The following is a 21,080-nucleotide window of genomic DNA, read 5'->3' as shown; positions in this document are numbered from 1 at the left end:
GAAGAGAGCGAATGGTGTTATTGGTAGTACGGATGATGCGCTCAGCTTTACCATTCTGAGATGAGGTGTAGGGGCAGGACATGCGGAGGAGAACACCGTGGGTGAGGAAGAACGTTCGGGAGCTGGAGTTGTCAAACTCACGCCCGTTGTCACATTGCACAGCTTTAATCGTGACACCAAACTGTGTTTTCACATAGGCGAAAAACTGAGTGAGAGTTGGAAAAGCATCAGACTTTAGTCGTAAAGGGAAAGTCCATAAGTAATGTGAGCAATCATCAAGAACGACTAAGTAATATTTGAAGCCCGAGACACTTAAAATGGGAGATGTCCACAAGTCACAGTGAATAAGATCAAAATTGTTAACTGCACGAGAAGTGGCCGTATGGAACGGAAGGCGAACATGACGACTCAACTGACAAGCATGGCATAAAGGAGAGCTAGCATCTTTATTACACATCGGAACGATTGATGCGAGCTTGGAGAGGGACTCGTGGCCAGGGTGACCAAGACGACGATGCCAAAGTGACGGAGTGGAGCTGGAGATGAAGCTGTGTGCAGCAGGGAGGCACAGGGGGTATAGGGGCCCGGAGCTATTGCACCTGACGATCACGTTCCGAGATAGTAGATCCTTCACAGAGCAACCAGAGGGATCAAATTCAATGGAACAGTTATTATCGGTAGTAAACTGGCGAACGGAAATGAGGTTCTTAATAAGTTTAGGTGACACAAGAACATTGTTGAGATGTAAAGAACCATTTAAAGTAGTGGAGCCAGTGGAAATGACAGGAAGAAGCGAGCCGTCACCGACAATAATGGAAGAAGGTGCAGTAAGGGAGGGAGTTGAAGTATTGGATAGGGTACCGGCGTTGGAGGTCATGTGGGAGGTAGCACCGGTGTCGAAGTACCAGTCAGTCTGCTGGGGCGGAGTCAGGGACACAGTGCTGAAGACGGATGCAAGGGACTGAGCGTCCCAAGATGGAGTAGTCGGCTGAGCCAGCATGCCGTGGGTAGCGCTTCCCTACAAAGGGCCGGTCTGCAGAGTGTGCTGCAGAGGGGCGCTTCCCTGTCCTTGAAGAGCACCATGAACGTATTGCTGGGTCTGGTGGGCCAGCAGCGCCTGGTGAGGAGCGATGGAGACAGGAGCAGCGTAGAAAGCCTGCTGTTGCTGGGCCGTCGGAGGCAGCAGGGCCTGGTGCTGCGCCAGGAGACCTTGCTGCTGCTGTGGGGTCGGCGCCCGTGGGCCGGGCCACATCTGGATGGCCCCAGTCCAAGGATTTTGGAGGGAGGGTCACAGGCCGGAGGCACTCCCGTGCTGGCTGCCGGGACCAGTGCCAGGGAATGGAAGAATACCCTGGCGGCCTTGGCCACCCCTCTTGCTGCGACGGTTGGGGTGGTCGGAACGTGGAGCCGAAGGCGCCTTGTTGGAAGCAGCAGGAGCCTTGTTGGAGGCCGTCGAAGTCCCGCCTTGTGGAGGTTTGGTGGAGGTAAGCAGGGCGGCGGATGGAGAAGACGCACGATGGGCCATCGTGAGTTCCTCCAACAGGATAGTGGCCCGGACGTCGTGGAACGTCGGAAAGCGGCGACCGAGGCGAAGATGATGGCCGATGTCGGAGAACCGGTCGCTGAGGCCGCGCAGAACGTTGAGGACCAACGTCCGGTCGGTGACTGGTTCACCAAGATCACCGAGGGCATCTGCCATGGTTTTGAAACGACGACAGTAATCGGAGACATGTAGATCACCTTAGACGAAGTGCCGGAACTGAGCGTCGAGGTGGAGGGCGCGAGTTTCCCGATTCCCGAGAAACTGATTCTCGAGAGTCAGCCAAGTGGTGCGGGCAGTGGCGTCGCGTTCCATGGCCATTTCAGCAAGGTCCGGGGAGATGGAGCCGGAGATCCAGGACTTGACAACGCAGTCCATGCGTGCCCAGTCGGGGAAGGCGCGGGAGTGTCGTCGAGGATGTGGCTGTCCAGGGAGTATTTGCCAGTGACGAGAAGGAACTCATCGCGCCAGCGGGTGTAGTTGTTGTTGGCGAGGTCGAGGACGACGTGAACGAGACTCCGGATGTTTTGCACATCGACGGCCTGGAGTGGAGGTTGACGATCGCAGCAGCCTCGTGAAGGAGGATGGCGTCGTGGAGGCCCTTGTCAGCACCACCCGCTGGATCAGAGAGGTGGGACTGATTATCGTCGACAGGGCTGCTATCGGCGGCAGTCTGAGTAGCGAGGGCGCGCGCATGGGCTGCACGCTCGAGAGCAGCGCGAACACGTTCGGCGGCAACATCGCGCTCCTGGACGCGGTGGCCGCCTCTTGCTCTGCCTGAATGGCTTGGGCGAGTGCAGCATCACGCCTGGCAGCAGCTTGGAGGCGAGCTTCATGCTCGGCTGCGACCTGGGTCGCAGCGTCGTCGAGGAGGGGTGGCTGTTCCAGACCAGCCATGGCCAGGGGAGGGCGCTGCCTGGATGGCGCGCAGAGGGGAGAAAAGGGCGCAGCCAAGAGGTGGCGCGCAGGGGGAGGGAAGCGGCGCAGCTAGAGGACTGCGCGCGAGGGCAGCGGAAGGAGGATATGAACTTGAACTCGTGATACCATGATAGCAATATAATTGCTGTCTATATTGATTGATGGAGGGAGTACAGGCGCACATATTTATAGAGGGACAGAGGGGTAGGAGATCTCAGGTTTATAGAAACAGTACCCTGAGATCTCCTGGAATGGAAGGAAACTATCTCTGCCCCTAAATGGGAGGATTGAATCCATATCTTCCTATATGCGGCTGTAGCTAGAAAGGCAAGAATGCCTGCACATGTATGGTAGGGTATCCTGCGCCTATATGGCAGGAGACACATGTCTGATATATCAGCTAACAGGGTTGTTGCTATGTGTGTGCGTGGTGCGTTGTGTTAATGTCAGGGGGGGTCTCGGCCTAGGGGCCTTTGTATTTAGGGGTTGACAAGTCTTGTCTCTCCTATGTATTTTTTGTCTCCTTAATATAATGACACGCAGCTCTCCTGCGTTTGTTCAAAAAAAATGGAGGACCAAATAAGGAATTTTTAAGTACTGATAAACTAATATTGACCTGTAAAAGTTGTCTTAAATATGCAACTAAAGTACAATTAGAAACATTAATCGAGTGTTTGGTTTGAGTAATAAGCTAGTTCATCATCTTCTCACTCCTCACTTTTTTTGTTTGGTTTGTGGAATGAAATGTGTTGATCCATCACCACCTCATTCCTAGCTAGTTAATACTAACACGAGGAATGGTATCATCCTACCAAATTTGAGGAATGGACTCATGATGCACCACCTCATCTTAGATGGAGTGATTTCTCAAACCAAACACCTCGATATTGTCTATAACACTGATTTTCATTACAATAGGGTTCAGCCACACATGCAATCTTTACCCACCTGAATGCTCCACCGAGACCAACCAACTAATACTGAGCCTACAAAAGTAACAACCAAAAAGTGGTCTAGATATCTGGTGCTATTACATGCCAAGAAGGCAGAATCAGCACACAACCTGATGTGCATTTGGTTCAGCTTTCTGAAATTCACTGTCAAAAATCTAGAATCCCAACGAAAAGGGTACAACAGCAGAATAGATTCTTGAAAATCTATAGATTCCTCTAGTACAATTCAAAATCACCTTGTATCCCACATTTGTCAGATTCCTGTCATCATGTTACAAGTTGTCATGCTCTTATAGAATCTATAGTTGTCAACTGTTCCAACCATACACATTTTAGTTTTTTCACAATCGACAACTCACAGTAGTTTTTTCACAGCTCACAGCTAGAATCAGATTTTCAGGAATCTACAGCTGAACCAAACAGACCCTGAGCTTGCAAAAAAGAAAAACGAACTGTCCCACGCCGAGGCGGCGTCAACTCTTTTTTTGAAGCGCAATGGCAGGAGCTCTGCCTTTCAATTAAGATAGAGAATAGTTTATGTACACGCTTAACTTAAAAAAACCAAAATAACACCTATGAATCTACACCTCCCAAATTAAGGCCCTTCTTTGTTGCTCGATGTCCTCTTTCGCTCTAGAGGCCACCTGTGCTGCTGTTTCAAACACTCCGGAGAAGATCCTTCTGTTCCGTTCTTTCCAGATGTTCCAAATAGTGTAAGTCACTATCCCGTTGAATCACCTTCTCTCACTTTTCGGAATCATGGCTTGGGATACTTCCCACCATCGGATCAATTTGCTAGGTTCTTCGGACGGAAGGATTAGAATTTCGTCAAAATGCACCCAAGCAAGGGTGATTCTCCAAACCGATTTGGCAAAAGGGCAAAGCAATGCCAAATGGATACATGTCTCCAGATGCCCATTACATTTTTTTTTCTCGAAAGAGCGCAGGAGGACTGCGCACCCATATATTAAAGTAGAGGGAAAATAAAGGGCCATAATGACCCAGGTACAAGCACTCCTTATGGAGGCCAGAAACAAGCATACACAAAGCTATCCATAAAACTGGACAAAAACACTACAGCCCTAGGAGCTAGGTAGTTTGGCTGGCCAAAAAGGAAAGCCCCTTGGCACCAGCCAGCCGCCACGTCTCCTGTTCATCCTCAGCAGCTTGAAGAAGGAAGGAGATAGAGGGGGTCCTTCCATCGAACACCAGATGCCCATTACATAGAGTGCAGTGATCTTGGTGAGGCCAACCCCTTTTTTGTAATTTGTTCATGAGTAATTTCTCCCTTGCCGTTGTCCATGTGAACACCTTGCACTTGTTTTCAGCTTGTGCTTTCCAGATTAGGCCAGCCTAGAAGGTCCTGAAGGAACCTCTAAACTGGACACGGTATGCTGAGCGAGTGGAGTATGTTCCGTCTGTCGTCCATCTCCAGAGAATGGAATCCCTCATGCCCGGTGTAAGGTGGGTATCCTAGGTTCTGATCCAAAGGGAGACAAACTCTGTATCTGGGCTGCAGTGGTGATACGGTCGCGCTGTGCATCGATCCAGTGATTATCTTGGAGCTCCATGTAGTCAAATCCATTTTTCATCCTGGACATCACAAAGAGACTGGGAGCTAAGTGGCGTGGCACCTCTCCATGAAGCCAAGTGCCATGCCAGAAACGACATTTATGGCCATCTCCAACGACGACCCTTATTGAGGCAGTAAAAAGTGCGCGATCAGTGTCATCCGTCGGTGTATCCAAGCCAACCCAAGGTTTGGTATCATCCACCCATTCCTGCCAAAACCCTCGAAGGCGTAAAGCCCTGCCAAATTTCTCAAGGTCAGGAATCCCCAACCCGCCCAAGTTCTTTGGTCTTGTAAACGTTGCCCAAATCACTAAACAATGGCCTCCGTTGGTGTTTTCTTCCCCTTTCCAAAGGAAGGATCTTCTGATTCTGTTGATTTTCTTACAAGCCCAGACCGCGAGCTGAAACACTGTCAGATGATAGGTTGGTATGGAAGAGAGGACTGATGAGACAAGAGTGAGATGACTGGCTCTATTTAGCCACTTCTCTTTCCAACTAGGGATTCTCTGTGCAATACGTTCGATGAGTGGCTGAACATGCACCTTCTTTAAGGGCCTCGTGTGAAGCTGCAGACCAAGGTAGCGGCAGGGGAAGGATTCTTTGGTCCCATTGAAGGGCTGAAGGACAAGATCTAGCTAAACGTCCTCACAACGAATTGGATGAACATAGCTTTTTTCTAGGTTTATGCGGAGGCCGGAGAACTGCCCAAACGCCTAGAGAATCGCCACGACTGCCTGCATGTCCTGTATGTCCGGGTTAAGAAAAATGGCCACATCATCTGCGTATAGCGAGGTTCTCCATCTAGCCGTATCTCCGGGGATGGGGAAAGAATACCATGCTCGGTTGCCAGGTCAAGTATGCGATGAAGAGGGTCCATAACAAGGATGAATTGCATAGGCGAGAGGGGATCACCCTGGCGCACCCCCTGTCCTAGACAAACTTTGGACCTGGTCGGCCGTTAATGAGCACGAAAGAGGTGGCCGTGCGGAATAGGATGGACACCCATTCGCGCTAGCGCTGACCAAAACCTAGAGCGCGAAGGACTTCAATGAGGTAGCTCCAATTGATTGTGTCAAAAGCTGTATGGATGTCGAGCTTCATGAAGAGAGTAGGCGTCTTATGCCTGTGCATTTCCCTAATGGTGGATTGCACATAAAGGAAATTATCATGGATGTTTCTCTTCTTGATGAAGGCACTCTGACAGTTGGAAACCATAGCATTTAGGTGTGGGGCTAGTCTGTTGGCCAGCAACTTGGCGAAGATTTTGGCTATACTGTGAATAAGGTTTGTTGGCCTAAAATCTGTGATCTTGATAGCCTCAACTTTCTTTGGGAGTAGGACAATATTAGCTGAGTTTAACAGCTCGAAACCTTGGGAGTTGAGTTAGTATAGACAGTTGAGGGCGACCGTCAGATCGTTTCCGATGATGTCCCAACATGTTTTAAAAAAGGCACTCATGTAGCCATCAGGACCCGGTGCGTTTTCAGACGACATGGAAAAGACGGTACGCCGAATTTTGTCAAGAGTGAATGGTAATTCTAGTTGTTGGAGGTCCCTCGTTTCATATCCCAATGCCTGCCAATCAATTGCCATGGTTCTAGTGATCGAAGTGCCCAAGTGCTCACTGAAGTAATCGTCGGTCACCTTCTCTTTCTCATGCTGGGAGAAAACAAAGCCACCTTGAGACTGTAAGCAGTGGATGTAGTTTTTCCTTCGACGAGTGTTTGCTTTCAAATGAAAGAGCTTGGTGTTGGCGTCTCCACAGCGGATCTATGTGAACCTAGATCTTTGTCACATTCTTGATTTCTCGATGACTGCCAAACCCGTGCCACGGGTTTTGAAGCGGCGCTTTAGTTCGAACTTCTGGGCGGTGAGAGTCCTGGACTCTTGCGCCAACTCCAGCCGGAGGATGATCTCTTTGGTTATGGCCAACTCGAGTCTAGTATTTCCTATACCTTCACTTCTCCCTTCTGATGGAAATGAGTTGCCACCACTAGACCTGCTCATGGGCCACCGGACCAACCCGACCCGCCCGAAAAAAACCCGGCCCGACCCGATCAATGCAACGGGCGGGTACGAGCCATAATTTTTGACCCGTAATAATTCATGGGCCGGGTACAGGCCGTGCTTTTTGACCCAAAACCCGACCCAACCCGAAAAACCCGACCCAAAGCCAAAAAACCCGACCCGACATGTCAAACATGGAGGCACGGGCTGACCCGACCCGACACTAGGCACGGGTCGGGTACAGGCCGTGATAAATGGCCCACGACCCGACCTTGACCCGATTCGAACCCGACCCGACGTTTGAACAGGTCTAGCCACCACCCTCAGCGTTTGTGCCCCATGGAGCTGCACAGCTTCTCCGTCCTTCCACAACCCTGTCCAATATGATAATAATGCAGAAATCAGACATAAGATCTCTTCCTGACTTTTTTAACCTCTGGAGGATTTTGAGAACCATGCACAGGGTTGAGTGAAACAGCTCTTGCACTGAATTTCCTTTTTCTTTTGCCTCCAGGATAGTTGTCAGTTCTTTAGTTTTGCTGGATTCCTCTTTCCCCTGTCCCAGCTGTCCAGACTTGCCTTCCTTGTGCACCCCAGCCTGGCCAGCCATGACTATATCTCTATTAGCCTCAATAGCTGCTAAAGGATCACACTTAGAGTTGCACAAGTTTAAGCCATACTCATTTATCATTGTAGGACTGCATACAACTTATCTTCCGGATTTTCACCTCATCAATGCTTCCAAACTTCAAGCTATCATAGTCATGCTGATAAAGATCCTGTGTAGCATCTACTTGTTTCTTGCTACCACCATCCTGAACTTGTCTTTCCTTATCAACACTAATATTGCTAGGACCAACTTGAGAGTCAGTAGCTTGAAAACCTCCCAATTTATGTTTTATTTTGGTGAAGGTTTATTCTCTAAGGATTATCGCTTCATTCCTCCCCAACTATTATCCATTTATTACCAGCTGGATTTGTGAAGCCTTCTTGCTCAACTTCTCACTGGAAGTGAAAATCACGAAAATGAAAGTCAAGGACTCCATCCACCGTAGCTAGCACCTTGGACACATCCTTGTAGCTAATTTTCACCCTCACATACTCCTGCCTGGCCAAATTATCTTTGTCCACTTCCAAAGGCTACCATGGAGGCAACCATGCGGACATTAAAGAATGACCTCTTCTCATAGATCTACCTCTAATTCTGAATCATGCCATATCCAGAGGACCCTTGGACCTAGATGTCATCCTTATTTAAATGAAGTAAGCTATATCTTCGTTGGATTTGGTATTTGGAAATCTCATATGAAACTTATGCTCATCAGTCTTCTTTGCATACCATCTCCAAGTGGATGATGGGTCTTGCTTGAACTCATTTTCAATTTGCTTAGCAGTGACAGTTCCATCGGTTATAGTGACTAGAGCTATGTTTGACATGTCCTTGATTTCTTCCTCTGAAGAAGAGCTCTTAATGAATTGAAACCCTTGACTATAAGTTTACAACCCAAAAAATGGTGAGATAAACTTCTAGGGCATCTTCTCAGAGCAAACTCTGGCCATATGGCCTTCCTTTCCACATCTTTCAGATGTTACAGTGTTGGGACAAACTCCAGGCGGATGCCCTCTTTCGCGACACCTCATGCAAACAGCAAGATTACCATGTCTGGTGTTCTCCAACTCCACAATTTCTCCCTGTTTTCAAGAGGAACCTCATGATTAAATTTAGCTAATCCTTCGCCACTATTATTTGTGATACTTTCGCCTTAAGCCTCTTCATGACCTCTTACATTCATGTTGTTGTTCCTTTCTTTTTCCCATCCTCTGTTTCCATATCCTTGCGCCCACGAAATGTACCGCCTCCACTGCTAATCCAATTATGTCCATGGCAATCACGACCACCTTCGAATCTCGGGGCTGGCTGACAGAGGACACGCCGTAGAGCGCTGTGGAGAACGCGGGGGACTCGGCGTCTATGGTGAGCTCCTTGAGAAGTAGCTCATTGCAGACATCGTGGAAGGAGGGGAACAACACATTTCGCTTGATGAAGGCCTTCGGTGGTCATATCGCCGACCGAGACCACGCAGCAGGTTGAGGACGAGCATGCGGTCGGGGACAAGTTCGCCAATATCCCGTAGGGAGTCTTCCATGCCCTTCATCCGACGACAGTACTCAGAGACGGAGAGGTCCTCTTGAGAGAACAACTGGAAGGAGGCATCAAGGTGGAGGATGTGAGCCTCTCGATTGCCGAGGAACTGGCCCTCGAGGGCAAACTAGGCTTGGCGAGCGGTGTCCCTACTCACTGATGTTGTCCTGAAGTTCAACGTAGAGTGTGCCGAGGATCCACGAGAGGACCACACTGTCCATCAGGTGCCAAGATGGGAGCAGTTGGGGAGGGGGGTTGCGTAGACGTGGACGTGGTCGTCAAGGGCATAGCGCTTAAGGGTGAGGAGCACCTTGTCACACCAGCAGGCGAAGTGGGTGGACACAGATCGAGGACGACGAAGACGAGCGACCAGTTGTTCTGACCGTGGAGGGCGGTGAGGACTACGACCTCGTACTCTATGGGAGGGGGTGGCACTAGGTCCACTAGAGAGGGCTCTACGACAGAGGAGCCGAGAAGACGCTCAACCTCAACCATTTACGAGGCGAGAGAATCTGCCGCGGTGCGCTTGTGCTCCCAAGCGATGGCTGCGGCCTGTTCCGGTCCCGAGCGACAGCCACGACGGCCTAGACAATGGCAAGGACCGCGACCAAAGTGGAGTGGGCAGCGTTGACATCGAGTGAGGCATCACGCCATGGGTCGATGAGACCACGACGGAGGGCACGGGTGGTGGAGGTGGAGCCGGGAGCTGCTGGATCTGGTGACAACATCATGGTTGTCAGAGCCGGTGCTGCTTGACGCGGTGGAGAGAACTTCACAGGAGGAGAGCTCATCGCAGGTGGGGAGAGGGCGTGGTCTTGCTGGGAGAAGCAGTGGAGAGCCCTAGGCGCGCGCGTCGGCCTAGTGTAGAGGGGAGGTGTCGGGGTACAGGGTGTGGCGTCAGTCTGGAGCAGAGGGGAGGTGCCGAGCGCAGGGGATGTGGTCTTGGTGGGAGCGCACGACGATGAGGAAGGAGCCGAGGAGGGAGACGAGGGCTGATCGAGCGTGCACGCAGTCGCCTCTAGAGTTGGAGGTGTCTGCGCCGTTAACAGAGCCGACGGTGGCTCGGGCCGCACGATCGCACCAGGGATGGTCGTGTCGGCGGGGATGTCGATCTAGAGGTGTCGACCATGGGAAGATGATTGGGAGATGGCTGGCGGGTCCTCGGAGCCAGGAGACAGGGGTCGTCGGTGGCGTGAAGGGATGTGGCGGCTACCGGAGGGAGAGAGAAGAAACCCTCTTTGGATACCATGTTGGATAGACTGAAAACCCTAATCCTAATTTGGGCAGAGGTATATTAATGTATGTCAGTACATGTACATGGGTCAAGGCCCAATACAGTGATACATAACACAACGCGCTAACATCTCTGACCCATGGTGGCTCGTGGCTACGCAGGAGCCTAAAGCACCTGTGAGAAGGATCATGTATCCTTGCCAAGCGTGGACCAGCAAACAGATGGCTCCGATCCGCCAAAGGGAGCAAAAGATGAAGACAAAGAAGTTTGAGAATCAACAACTCAAGCAGTGCAATTTGTTACACAACCACCACACTCCTCACTACCCTTCCATGCATGATTAGGATGTTCACTAACCTGACGTGGCAGTCAGCACACTTGTTGCTTCAAGTTCTACTGATGATTTGCGCATGGACCCCCTTGGAATAAGAACACTTAGGGTTTTGTCCTAGAGTTGCCACAGTGGAAGCGAGACGAAAGGGGGTAGTAGGTGAGGGATGGGAATGAGCTTGCATGTTATCGCTTCCTTTCGTGGGGAAGGAATCCACTGCTCGCCATGGCCCAACGACTAGTGACTGTGAGTTACCTGAGCCCTGCGCTGAATCCATGGAGGTTGAGATGATCAGATGACATCTCCATCCATTGATGTGGCCCCTCCATCGTGGGCCCTGTGCTCCAGACATGTCGCATGAGTAGGTGAGTCGAGGTGCGCCCATTGTTGTGCTTCAATGGGTTTGCTCCTCGGGTCACCAGTGTCGGCCATTGGAGAAACACGAGCCATTAAAGTTAAGCACTGATATATGTGGTAACATGCCAACTGGTCATTCTAGTTAAACAAAAGTGTTGAAATATAATATTAGTTAATTGTCTGCCTCTTCCTACCAGCTTAAACTTATGGGTTGTACTGGTTGGTGCATGGTACTTAATATGGTATCCGAGCTAGATGTCTCGAGTTCGAATCTTGGTTAGCGTAATTAAAATAAAATAATTATTGCTCGCTCTTATTCCACATCTGAAATTCAAGAGAGGCTCGACGTGAGGAGGAGTGTTGAAATATAATATAAGTGAATTGTCTGTCTCTTCCTATTAGATTATGGTTGTGTTGAACTGGTTAATACATACAACGTAATAGAAAGGATAATAAATCTTGAGCGCTCATTTGTTCTTGCTGTTCTTTTAGGTAAGTGTTGTACATCTTAATGCTTTTAATTAGTATAAAAGTTGCACAATGCCCTTTAAATATGTTTAAACACAATCTGTACTTTGCAGAGCATTCGTGTAATAATGAATGAAGGACTGGCAACAATCCCTGTACAATGCCTTGATGAGTATGTCTTTCAAATCCATTGTTTTAGTATTGTTGACTCTTGCTATTCTTCTCATTTTGCTAATAATAGTAACAATGCATTTACTGCCTATGAGAGTATCTTTTTCCTAGGGTTTTCTCTGGTTATTTCAAAGCAAAATAGAACCATGGAAAAATAGGAAGAAAACATTTACTAGTACCTCCTTGGATTATATGAATTGAAAGTTTTTTCCTTGAACGCGCTGGAGAACTGCGCGTCATTAATTATTAGGGAATAACAAAGGGATTACAAAGCAGGAAAACCTGACTATCTATAGTTACATGCTATTGCATAGGTAGTAACAATTTAATTTGAAAGAATGTCGGTAGAAGGACAATATCCATTATACTTAGGGGGTGTTTGAATGTGTAGAAGGGAAGAATGGAGGGAATCACCACACACCCATTGTGGGTGGGGAGCCTGTTATATATAGCCAGTAGTCAAGCATGGAAAGTACATAGATGGGAAACTATTCCCTGTACAAGGAAACAATCCTAGGCTATAGATGGAAACCAATCCTAGGCTATAATTGCAGCTAGCCAATCTAGGAGATTACAATTAATCGCTAATCAGGCTCTGATTGATCCTGATATATACATATCATAATACCCGCCCGCAGTCTGAGCGGGAGTATCACGTACGCATAGACTGGTCTGAAAATCAGTGAAGAGCTGGATGGGCAGACCCTTGGTCATGATGTCGGCGAACTGGTGCGTAGATGGGACATGAACACGAAACTGCCCTAGAGCTACCTTCTCGTGAACGAAGTGGATGTCGATTTTGATGTGCTTCGTGCGGCGGTGATGGACTGGGTTAGCCGCCATGTAAACGACGCTCACATTGTCACAGTAGACAACGGTCGCACGTGGGATGGAGTTGTGGAGCACATGTCGTAGCTGACGTCCCAGCGCGCCTTGTGCCGAGTGAGGGAGCCGTCAGAGTGGAGCTTGTGTTTGAACAGCCACTTGCCAGTGACAATGTTCGCACCAGGTGACCGAGGTACGAGGCACCAAGTGTTGTTGTCGATCAATGCCTTGTACTTGTCCGCCATTGCAGCACACCAATTCGGATTGGCAAGAGCACTGCGATAGTTTGCAGGGATTGGCGAGGCGACGGAGGCGGAGAAGCAGAAGCGCTAGACAATGTAGAGGGAGCCGGTTTGTGAGCGAGTCATTGGTCGGTTCGCTGCAGTATTGAGGAGCCGAGCTGCTGGAGTCGCAGGGGGCGAAGCTGGTGCAGCCGCTGGTGGTGGTGGAGGTGCAGCAGCCACAGGAGCCACCTCGTCGTTGGCCGGTGCTGCTGGAGGCTGGGCACGTCGAGCGTAGGCGTTGCCGAAGCGCTGACCTCCTGCAAGAGGAGCCATCAGCTACCCCGCTGGAGGCCCTTGAGCGCCTAGCTGTGGCCCGCCCGCAGGGTGAACTGGGGGGCCGAACTAAAGTATGGTCGGGTCCAGGAGCGCCTGGGGATCATCCTCACTGCTGGCAGTGAGAGACGGAGGAGTGCTTGCTGGTGACGCCGAGGAGGTGAGGTCCCGCATCAGAAAATCAAGTGACAACGGCATGGAGCCCGCCGATGGTGCAGTCGAGAATGGGAACACTGACTCATCGAAAATGACATGGCACGAGATAATGATGCAGCGAGTGGACATGTCAAGACAGCGATAGCCCTTGTGGGAGGATGGGTATCCGAGGAAAACACAAGGAGTGCATCGAGGGGCGAGTTTGTTGGAGGAGGTGGCAGTGAGGTTCGGATAGCAGAGGCATCCGAAGATGCGGAGGGAGGCATAATCTAGGAGTGTGTCGTGAAGTATTTGGTGAGGTATGTGGTTTTGTATAGAGGGGCGCCTATTGAGGAGGTATGTTGCTGTTGTGAGGGCGTCAACCCAGTATGGAGGTGGCATGGACACATGGAGGAGCATGGTGCGGATGGTGTTGTTGGTAGTCCGGAGGAAGTGGTGGTGTGGTTGACAACCTCTGTCCCATTATCGGCTTGGAAGGATTTAGGCGTGGTGCCGAACTGGTTCTGAGCGTATGCAATGAATTCAATCATGTGGTGGTGCACCTCAGATTTGTGACGAAGCGGGAAGGACCAGCAGTAATGGGAATAATTATCAAGGATGATAAGATAATATTTGAACCCAAAGTTGCTTAGCATGGGAGATGTCCACACGTCACAGTGAAGTAAATCAAACGGAGCATGATTTATAGATGTCGAATGACTAAATGGGAGGCGCACATGCTTGCCAAGTTGACAGGCATGGCAGAGGCATGCCGACCTTTTATTGTAGGAAATAACCGACATGCTTCGAAGTTTGGCGAGGCTGGAAGGACCGGGGTGGCCAAGGCGGTGATGCCACAGGGATGATGTGGTGGTGAAGCTACAGGAGGGAGCTGTTGTGGAGGGGTAGGTGTAGAGATCGCCACCACTATTGCAGCGAAGAGTCACGTGCCCTGTCTGTTGGTCCTTGACAGAAAAACCACACGCGTCAAATTCAATCGAACATGCATTGTCACGGGTGAATTGATGAACAGATAGGAGGTTGCGCACAAGGTCAGTTGCAACCAGAACATTGTTAAGGTGATAAATAGAGGTGGGGGAGGAGAGTGTGGATGTGCCACGACATGTGATGGGTATGGTAGTGCCATTGCCAACCGTGATGCCGGAAGGAGGGGGGAGATGGGACAGGAGTATACTAGCCGAAGACGATATGTCGGCTGTGGCGCCAGTGTCGAGGACATAAGAAGACCCCTGGAGGGACATCTGATTCAGGGCGGCTACGAGGCCAGCCTGATCCCAGCCGCAATGCTCTGGCGGGGTTGGAACGGAGTTGTCGGAGAACTGGGCGGGGGCAGTGTGGGCCTGGGCTTGAGTGAAGGCGCTGAGGATGTCAGGGTTGCCAGGACTGTGCCAGGCTGGGTTTGTCCCCGGCGGGCGCCAAGGCTGCTGATGCACCCTGACAGTCAAGGGGGGTAGCAGTACTAGGGGCGGCATGCAGAGCAAGGAACCTGTGCCCACCCCCGGATTGGGGCCCGCCCTTGCCCTTCTTCCAGCGGCCGCCACCACTGCCTAGGTTGGCCTCGAAAATGCGCTTGATGGCGACCCAGAGCTCACGCGCAGTCTAGTTTGGTGCCGCGACGAGGCCGACGACATCTGGCCCAGCAGAGCCGAGGAGCCAGCTGTGGACGTAGGCATCTGCGATGCCCCAAGCAGGATCAGTGGGGTAGGCTTCCTGCAGTCCGTCGATGTGTGAGAGGAGGGCGAATTTCCCATAGAGAGGTGAACAATGGTTCCCACTGATTGAAGTTGGGCTTTGCCAGCTCAAGGTAACTCAAGGGTTACCGGGATGTGATTCTTGGCGTTGATCGTCGCATAGGGAGCGACGAACACAGCGGTAGCATGGATGGTGGCCTCAGTCATGGCGACCTGGGAGGGAGAAACGGTGGCGCAGCAAGAAGGGTGTGGCGCAGCAGGAGGGGTGGAGGCGCAGGATCTAAAAGTCTTATACCATGTAGAAGGGAAGAATGGAGGGAATCACCACACACCCATTGTGGGTGGGGAGCCTGTTATATATAGCCAGTAGGCATGCATGGAAGTACATACATGGGAAGCTATTCCCTGTACAAGGAAACAGTCCTAGGCTATAGATGGAAACCAATCCTAGGCTATACATGGCAGTTAGCCAATCTAGGAGATTACAATCAATCGCTAATCAGGCTCTGATTGATCCTGATATATACATATCCTAATAGAATGCACTAGAGTTAATAGTTAGCTGCTAAAATTAGATGAAGACATTTAAACATTTTAGCTAATAGTTAGCTAGCTAATTCCACTATCAAATTTTTAGCCAACTAACTATTAGCTCTAGTGTATACAAACACCCCCTTAAAAACCGAGACCATTGATTATGCTCCAGGAATCACTGTTGCTCTTGAGTTCGACTGTGATGTGCAGCTTCTCATCCTTGCCATGACACATGTTGCTTCCATGTAAAGGCACTCAGCGCTAGTAAATAAAAATTTCTTTGCTTATGCAGTTATGCTTTTGCTTTTATGGATGACATGCATTTATGTAAGACTGGTTAATATGAACATAATTTGCAATAAGAAAAGGAAGTACTTTAAGTCTCGGCTTAATTACAATCACATTGAAAGGCAGCCCATAAAGTATGGATCTTATATAAACGAATGTCACCAACATAAATCCTGATGAATTATTCAGAAAATTTCGCATGGTACACAGCTAGACCTTAGGACATGTTTGTTTGGGCTGCCGCTTTTCATAAGCTGGTTTCTGTAGCTACATGTAAATGACAGTTTTTGAGAAGCTGAAAACTGCCTTTGGATTGGCTTTTGCATGAATTTAATGTATACTGCATGTGATACCCCTCATAAAAGCATCCCACATAAGCCAGCATAAGCTCCCCCGGACCTGCTTCTGGCTTATTTCACATACATCCTTCAGCTTTCCAAAAGCTACAACACTGCTTGTCCCTGCATCTAGTGCATCAACAACTGGACTGCTCTGGATTGAGAATGATTGGACTGGAAGTGCAAATGAGGAGCCCTGAATCTGGACAAGAAGCGCTTTTGGCGATTGGCTTCAAATGACACTATTGAAACCCCTCCTCTTGCACCTATGGACTCTTTTAGAGACCCTCTCCCACCACGCAGCAATGGACTGTTCAGGAGCAATAGGAGTGAAGTTACCAAACCCGATGGACGACAAAATGAGATGCCAAAAATCCCTAGAAAAACTGCAGTTGCAAATGATATGCTGGATCGTTTCCTGCTCCTGATCACATAGGGGGCAACTCGCCGGGTAATGTAACCCTCTCCTCTGAAGTCTGTCCGCAGTCCAACATTCATTCCTTATAGCCAGCCAAAGAAAAAATTTGCATTTAGGGGGGGCCCAAGTCTTCCACAATCGTTTCCAAGGCTCAAAGAAAATGGACCCCAGGAAGAAGGCATTATAGCAAGACTTTGAGGAAAACTGCCCAGAAGTCGTGTGTCTCCAAACAAGCCTGTCCGCCTCTTGTGAAAGAGTCACCTGTCCAATCTCATCCCATAATTTTAAGTACTGCTGCAGCCCAATCATAGAAAGATGACTCCCAATATCCCTAACCCAACGCCAGTTGTCCAAAGCTTGAGCAACCGTCCGGGTCGAGCTGACTCTACTGTCCACCAAACAGACAACCTCTGGTGCAATATCAAAGATAGCCTTCCCATTCAACCATTTATCAAACCAAAAGAGAGTGCTAGTTCCATCTCCGACCACATGAAAGACCGAAAGATTGAAAAACTGCCTCACTTGTTGCTGAATAGGAAGATTCATTCCCTGCCATGGTCTGGACGGATCGGTTCTTTGCAGCCATAACCATTTCACCTGTAAAGCCCAACTTTTGAATTGTAAATTAGAAACTCCAAGACCGCTATACTTTAGAGGCCTGGTTACTATCTCCCAAGGAACAAGACAGCTTCCACCATTAACATTCTTCCTTCCTTTCCATAGAAAACCTCTCCTGAGTTTATCAATTGACTTGATCACCCATTTCGAACACTCATGGCCATAAGGATATAAACTGGAATTGCCGAAAGCACATGCCTCACTAACGCTGTCCTACCAGCCAGACTCAGCAAACGAGCCTTCCAGTTGGGAAGCCGGTCAGCAATCTTATTAACCCACACCATAAAATCCCTTTTCCTCAGCTTTTTATCAGAGATAGGCAGCCCCAAATAGCTGCACGGAAAGGATCCCGAACTGCATTGCAAGATATTGCAGCCAGCCTGACTCTCCAGTCCTTCACATCTAATTGGAATAGCAAAACTTTTACGCAGATTTGTTACCAGCCCCGTTGCTTCACCAAAGCAATCCAAAATCAATCTAACACAATTCAGATCATCCACCAAAGGTTTAACAAAAAGCACCACATCATCAGCGTAGATCGAGAGCCTATTCCGAATTCCAGCTGCCTCCAATCCGTGTAACAGTCCCCTGCTTTCAGCTGCCCTGAACAGACTATTAAGAACATCCATGACCATCACAAACAGCATAGGAGAAAGGGGATCACCCTGACGAAGGCCTCGCCGATGAGCAATACGATCACCAGGCGAGCCATTAAGAAGTACTTGCGTAGAAGACGTGAACATTAGGGAGGAAATAAGATTCCGCCAGATTGGACCAAAGCCAAGATGGACAAGAATTTCAATAATGAAGGCCCATGACACGGAATCGAATGCCCTCGAAATATCTAATTTTAAGAATAGACCCGCAATCTTCCTCTTGTGCAGCGACTTAATAGACTGCTGAACCAGCATAAAATTATCATGAATTGATCTCCCTCTCACAAAAGCGCTTTGGTTGGCTGCCACCAACCCATGAAGATGAGGGCCCAACCTGTTGGCCAGCAGCTTGGTGACCAACTTAGCAAAACTGTGGATGAGACTAATGGGCCTATAATCGCTTGCAGTCATAGCATCGGACCTCTTTGGGAGAAGAATAATATAGGCTGAATTCAACAGTCCAAGTTTATGAGCATTTCCTTGGTGTAGAAAATTCAGGGCAGCCAGCAGATCTTCCTTAATAATGCTCCAGCAGGTCTTGTAAAACCTCCCTGTAAACCCATCAGGCCCAGGAGCCTTGTCAGAAGGCAGGTCAGCAATCGCATCCCTCACCTCCTTCTCCGAGAAAGGGCTATCCAGCTCACTGAGATCCGCTGCAGGCCTATGACAGCCCAATAAATCAATAGTAGCAGACCTTGGAAAATCAGTGCCTAGAAGGTTGGTAAAGAAACTGTCCAGAACTCCTTGAATATCCTCATGATTTGTGTACACCCTTCCATCCTCCTCTAGATTTGAAATGAACTTCCTTTTTTTACGGTAGACAGCCTGTCGGTGAAAGAAATGAGTATTGGCATCTCCTTCTTTTAAAAATTGAATTCTGGACCGCAAACGTGCAATAGTTCTTTGCAAAGACGCCAATACCAGACAATGCTGTTTCAGCTGCCCCCAAAGCCAAAGCTCCTCCCTGGATAAGGATCTGATATCTTGCGCCATCTCCAGCCTATGCAAAACCTCACGGGCAAGACCCAACCGGGCATTGACATTCCCCACCTCTTTGTGACCCCAGGACTGCAAACACTTAGCTAATCTTTTAAACTTCAATGATATCTTCTCAAATGGACAAAAATTCTGCAGAGGTAGACTCCACGAAGCAGCCACCACCTCCAAAAACCCCGGGATTTTTGGCCAAAAACTCTCAAAGTGAAATCTTCTCCTCCCCACGCCCCCTCTCTAAATCTAAGAGTTAGGGGACAGTGATCCGAGACAGCAGTAGCATTACTGTGAAGAGAACAATCTGGAAAAAAATCCTCCCAGTCCGCAGTGCAGAGAACATGATCTAATTTCACAAGAGTAGGCACCTCCCTCTGATTTGACCAAGTGAATCTTCTGCCAATCAAAGGAATCTCTTTTAGCTCCATAGAATTTACAAACCCCCTGAAGCGACCCATCAATAGCCTATTAATGTTGGAATTATTCTTATCTTCCTCCCGGAGGATCATATTAAAATCCCCACATAAAAACCATGGCCCCACACATTCATCACGAACCGTTCTCAATTCATGGATAAACTCCTGCTTAAAAATATCCTGGTGAGGTCCATACACACCTGTGAACCACCAGGAAGAACCAGACTCATCCTGAAACTGGACTGAGACAGAGAAATTCTTCACAACCGAAGCCACAGAGACAAAAGACCCATCACGCCAAGCAATTAGAACTCCTCCTCTAGTCCCCTGGGCGGGACTATACACAAAATTACTGAAACCAGTCCCAAGAATAGACAACATGTCAAAGTCCGAGATAGCACACAATTTGGTTTCCTGTAGACAAACAATGGAAGGCTTGATATAAAGGACCAGAGATTTAACCGAGTCCCTCCTGGCACGATCATTTAGACCCCTCACATTCCAAATAAGAAAACAACTATTCTCCATTGGAAACAAAACAGATCGCCCCCACCTAAGGGACCTCCCATCCAAACAAAGCTGCCAAAGCAGCCACATGTGCACTTGAAAGCCCAGAATAAAATAACTTTGCATAATTGCAGGCATCATCGAGAGAAATATTCTCCGTTTCATCACAAAAACCCAGATGTCTACATACTTGTGCAGCCGCATTGGATCCAAGTTCTGGAGGGAATTTGGCCACCCTCCTACTTCTCCGTGGCCGAAAATCACTTGGCATTACCTTTTTCCTGCTTTTGGTCCTTCGGTGGGGAGGGGGTGGTAACAAGCCATCAGAAGGCTTAGTAACCGCAGACTTGAACTCCTCCAAAGGTGGAACCATTTCCACCACAGATTGCAGTAAAAGGTCTTCCTGGACTACCTGAGCCTGAGATAATTTTCTCCTGGAATAAACTTTGAACACGGGTGGCTTTGATCTCCATCTCTCAGCCCGGGAAGACTGACAAGACTCAAACCTCCGCACCCTGGCAGAGACAACAGCAGGAGAACCAGCAGCCACCAATTGGGAGAACCCGGAACCATGCTGCCCAGCAGTGACTGCCTCCTCCACATTAGCAGAAACACCATCGGTCAGCAAATAGGAGGACCCGGGACCATGCTGCCCAGCAAAGACAGCCTCTGCCAAGCCGGTCATAAGGGCCCCCACCAAAGGATTGTCTAAGCAAGGCCCAGCCGGCGAGATAACAACATGCGAAGACCAGTCCTCCTGACAACTGACCCCCAAATCCTCTGCCAGATCCAACGCTGACATTGGAGGGTGACCAGGCGCCTCCAGCTCTGCCACCGAAACTTCCGGGAGAGCCAGGGCATCAACTGATCCCAAAACTGGAGGGTGACCAGGCGCCTCCCGCTCCTCAACCGAAACAATCGGGAGAGCCGGAGCATCAACTGACCCCCCCTCCACCAAATCCTGATGAACAGCCTCAACAGACATGTCATCCACCTGCCCAGAACGACTGCGCTGACCCAGACGCAAATGAATTGGAACCCGAACAGAAGACGCAGGGCGCCCCGGCCGCTCCACATGATGCTCATGATCACTATCTTCGTCGACAAAGCCCGAAGGGGGTGGCGCAGGGGGATCCACACCGGAATCTGAACTTCCATCAGAATGAAGAACCACCACAGAAACAGGGAACACCAACGTGCTAGGAACCCAGCTCCCATCCTCTCCACAGACCATCGGCTCTTCAGCAAGGAGATCCACCACCGCCGGCAGCAGCACAGGTGACCGGCACCATACTTTCAGTCTGAGAACAGACATATCTTCCTCCTTGACCAAGCCAGGCAAAAAACCATGAATCAAACAGAAAGCACCAAGAACAGCTTCAGCAGCCTCAA

The 21,080-nt window shown here is 49.4% G+C and overlaps 1 protein-coding gene across 5 annotated transcripts in view; it reads left to right on the top strand.

Annotated features, from left to right (window-relative positions):
- The window catches only part of LOC103652462 (protein MON2 homolog), an 89,649-nt gene that overhangs the window by 29,700 nt on the left and 38,869 nt on the right, over positions 1-21,080 (top strand). For all 5 annotated transcript variants that reach the window (XR_002268184.3, XR_004857343.1, XM_020550458.3 and 2 more), the window contains one exon: positions 11,637-11,695. Coding sequence is in view for 3 of the 5 variants with exons in the window: in XM_020550458.3 (XP_020406047.1) it covers positions 11,637-11,695 (59 nt within the window). In the remaining 2 variants the exon portion in view is untranslated. The remainder of the gene's footprint in view (positions 1-11,636; positions 11,696-21,080) is intronic.

This window comes from Zea mays, chromosome 3 (genome assembly GCF_902167145.1).
Source record: "Zea mays cultivar B73 chromosome 3, Zm-B73-REFERENCE-NAM-5.0, whole genome shotgun sequence".
In the NCBI taxonomy this organism is placed as follows: Eukaryota; Viridiplantae; Streptophyta; class Magnoliopsida; order Poales; family Poaceae; genus Zea; species Zea mays.
This window is presented reverse-complemented; position numbering and strand designations above follow the sequence as displayed.